General features: G+C 42.2%; 1 protein-coding gene across 1 annotated transcript; it reads right to left on the minus strand.

The window, feature by feature from the left end:
- Positions 1-1045: 1045 nt before the first annotated feature.
- LOC308350301 (olfactory receptor 4X2-like) lies at positions 1046-1978 on the minus strand (the record flags this gene model as incomplete). The annotated part of the gene is made up of 1 exon (XM_080815438.1): positions 1046-1978. Exon 1 carries the CDS (start codon positions 1973-1975, stop codon positions 1046-1048), a length of 930 nt encoding a protein of 309 aa, XP_080671564.1. The 5' UTR covers positions 1976-1978.
- Positions 1979-2807: the final 829 nt, after the last annotated feature.

The following is a 2807-nucleotide window of genomic DNA, read 5'->3' on the forward strand; positions in this document are numbered from 1 at the left end:
TGCTTGCTAATGACCTTCATTTAGTACAGAATCCAATCAAGGATCACAGGTCTCATTTAATTATCTATATCTGTATCCAGAATCTTTAAGTCTTCAATCTCTTGTTCATACTTTTGAAGAATGCAGGGTATTAATTTTGCAGAATGTTTTTCAATTGGGGTTTGCCTTTGTCATGGTTAGACTCAGATGATATATTTTGGGTAAGAAAACCACAGTATTTATATTATGTGCCTCTCCAGTCTCAATACTAGTGGTGTTTACTTGAGTAATTATTTAAAGGACGTTCTTCCAGTTTTCTCTACTGTAGAGTTATATTTTGCCTTTTGCAATTAGTAAGTATCTTGTGGAGGGATACTTTGAAACTATGTAAAATCTTGTTTCCCATCAAGAAAGTGTTTAATGACAGCATTCAATTTGTCAAGAGCACTTTCACAAAGAAGGTTATTACAATCTTTCATAGAATCAATTTAACACTCTACATAAAAATCATTATACCTCTTCGCACGGAAAATTTACTATAGCAGGTGAATCTAACAGAATTTCAGAATTCTGCTCAAGAATACTTCCACAGTGGGGCTCCTGGGTGACTCAGTCTGTTAAGCATCCAACTCCTGATTTTGGCTCTGGTCATGTTCTCAGGGTCCTGGGATCAAGCCCTGCATTGGGCTCCACGCTCAGAGCAGGATCTCCTTGAAATTCTCTCTCTCTCTCTCCTTTCTACGCTCTTCCCCCTCACCCTTACTCTTTCCCAAATAAATACATCTTTTTTAAAAATACTCCCATAGTGTTATTTATAGCAGTAAAAAGATTAGAAACAACCTAAACATCTAACATAAAATGCCTAATCAAGTTACAGTACATCCATAAGAGGAATTATCTTAAAAGTGATTAGAAGAGTTTCTGAAGATGAGACTGTTAGAATTACTCTAGAAACAACATTACTCTAGAGATAAAAACCCTGGGAACTTTCCTTCATCTCATTCTGCCCCTTCAGTTTGGACTCAGCACCACTCTACACCCAAGGATCAATGCCAACACTCGGCCTCTATTTCTCATCTAGCTTCATTGTCCTGATGCACAGCTTCTTCATGGCCTTCTTCACTTCGGCATTTCTCAAGGAGTAGATGACAGGGTTGAGGAGTGGGGTGATCACTGTGTAGAACACAGCCACTGTCTTGTCTATAGACAAGGTGGTAGAAGGCCTTAGATAGATGAAGATGCATGGCCCAAAGAATAAGGTAACCACGGTGATATGTGACCCACAGGTGGAGAGGGCCTTGCTCCGCCCCTCAGAGCTTCGAGTCCTCAGATGGAGCAAAATGACCACATAGGAGGCTAAGATGATCACAAAGCTGATCACAGACAAGGTCCCTCCATTGGCAACAATCAGCAGACCAATTAGGAAGGTGTCAGAGCAGGCAAGTTTGAGCAGGGGAAGGAGGTCACAGAAATAGTGGTCAATCACATTGGGACCACAGAAGGGCAAGTGGAAGATCAGAAGGATTTGGGCAAAGGAATGCACAAAGCCCCCAGCCCATGCCATTCCCACCAGGACAGCACATACCTGCCGGTTCATGATAGTGGTATAGTTGAGGGGCCTACAAATGGCCACATAGCGGTCATAAGCCATCACAGTGAGCAGGAAGATCTCAGTGCCGCCAAAGAAGTGCATAAAGAAAAGCTGTGTCATGCAGCCCCACAGAGAAATTGCTTTCCTTTCAGCCAGCAAATCCTTGATGAGTTTGGGAGCTATAGTTGAGGAGTAGGAGATCTCCACAAAGGACAGGTAGCTGAGGAAGAAGTACATAGGGGAACCAAGACTTCTGCTGGTCATGACAGTGAGCACAATGAGGAAATTCCCCAGCACAACTGCTAAGTACAAAAGCAGAAATAGCACAAAGAAAAGTTTCTGCACCTTCTGATTGGGAGAAAGTCCCAGAAAAATGAATTCAGTCACATTGTGTGTATTAGCCATGAAGTCACCAGAGGAGGCAATGATTAGAGTGGGGTGATCTGAAATGATACAAAAGACTGCTTCATCAAGTGCATGAATTACATAATAATCCCTTGTAAATCTGAAAAGTTTGCAAGCTGGATATTGAAAGATAAGTAGAAGTTAAAGTATAGAAGAAGGGAATATCATTCCAAAAAGTAAGAAGAGTATACAAAGCCACGAAAATCCACCCAAGTGTGGCTGAAGTAAAGGGCAGAAGAGCAAAGATAAAACTAGAGGCAGAGTTTATTACCAGTTCCTGAGGGATGGTTATGCACTTGGGGGTTTATCCTGAAGACAATGGGGACTCATCAGGAATGTTAGTCAACTGGGAAGTAAAGTCACTTTGTATGTAGAAGTTGGACTAATAGGAGCAGACCAGCAGAAGGGGCACCTATTAGGAGACGAATGCCTCCTTAGATGATGGTGGCAGCAAGGACAGTGGTGCTATCTCCATGTTAGAGGTCTCTCTATGGCCTTTGAATGCTTTTAGCTATCTTTTGCTGGCAGCTTCTCTTCCTCCCACTTCCTTTTGTTCCCTGTCCATCCTTGGTTTGCAGAATATGATTCTAACCTCTCCACTTACTCTTCAGACCAGAAAAGATGTCTCTTAACTCTCAGCATTCATTCTTATTTTTGCTTCTCCTAATTCCCTCCTTCTACTTGGTCACTTGGTGACCTCATCCCTTTCCAAGGGTCTAGTTCAATCCACACACCATTCTTTCTCTTTACTAATACCTCCTATCATATGTCCCCCAGTGGCAAAAGAAACACAAACACCCTCTGGCCAGACTGCGCACATATGCTCTGACAC

This window comes from Martes martes (assembly GCF_963455335.1).
Source record: "Martes martes genome assembly, chromosome: 10".
Taxonomy (NCBI): Eukaryota; Metazoa; Chordata; class Mammalia; order Carnivora; family Mustelidae; genus Martes; species Martes martes.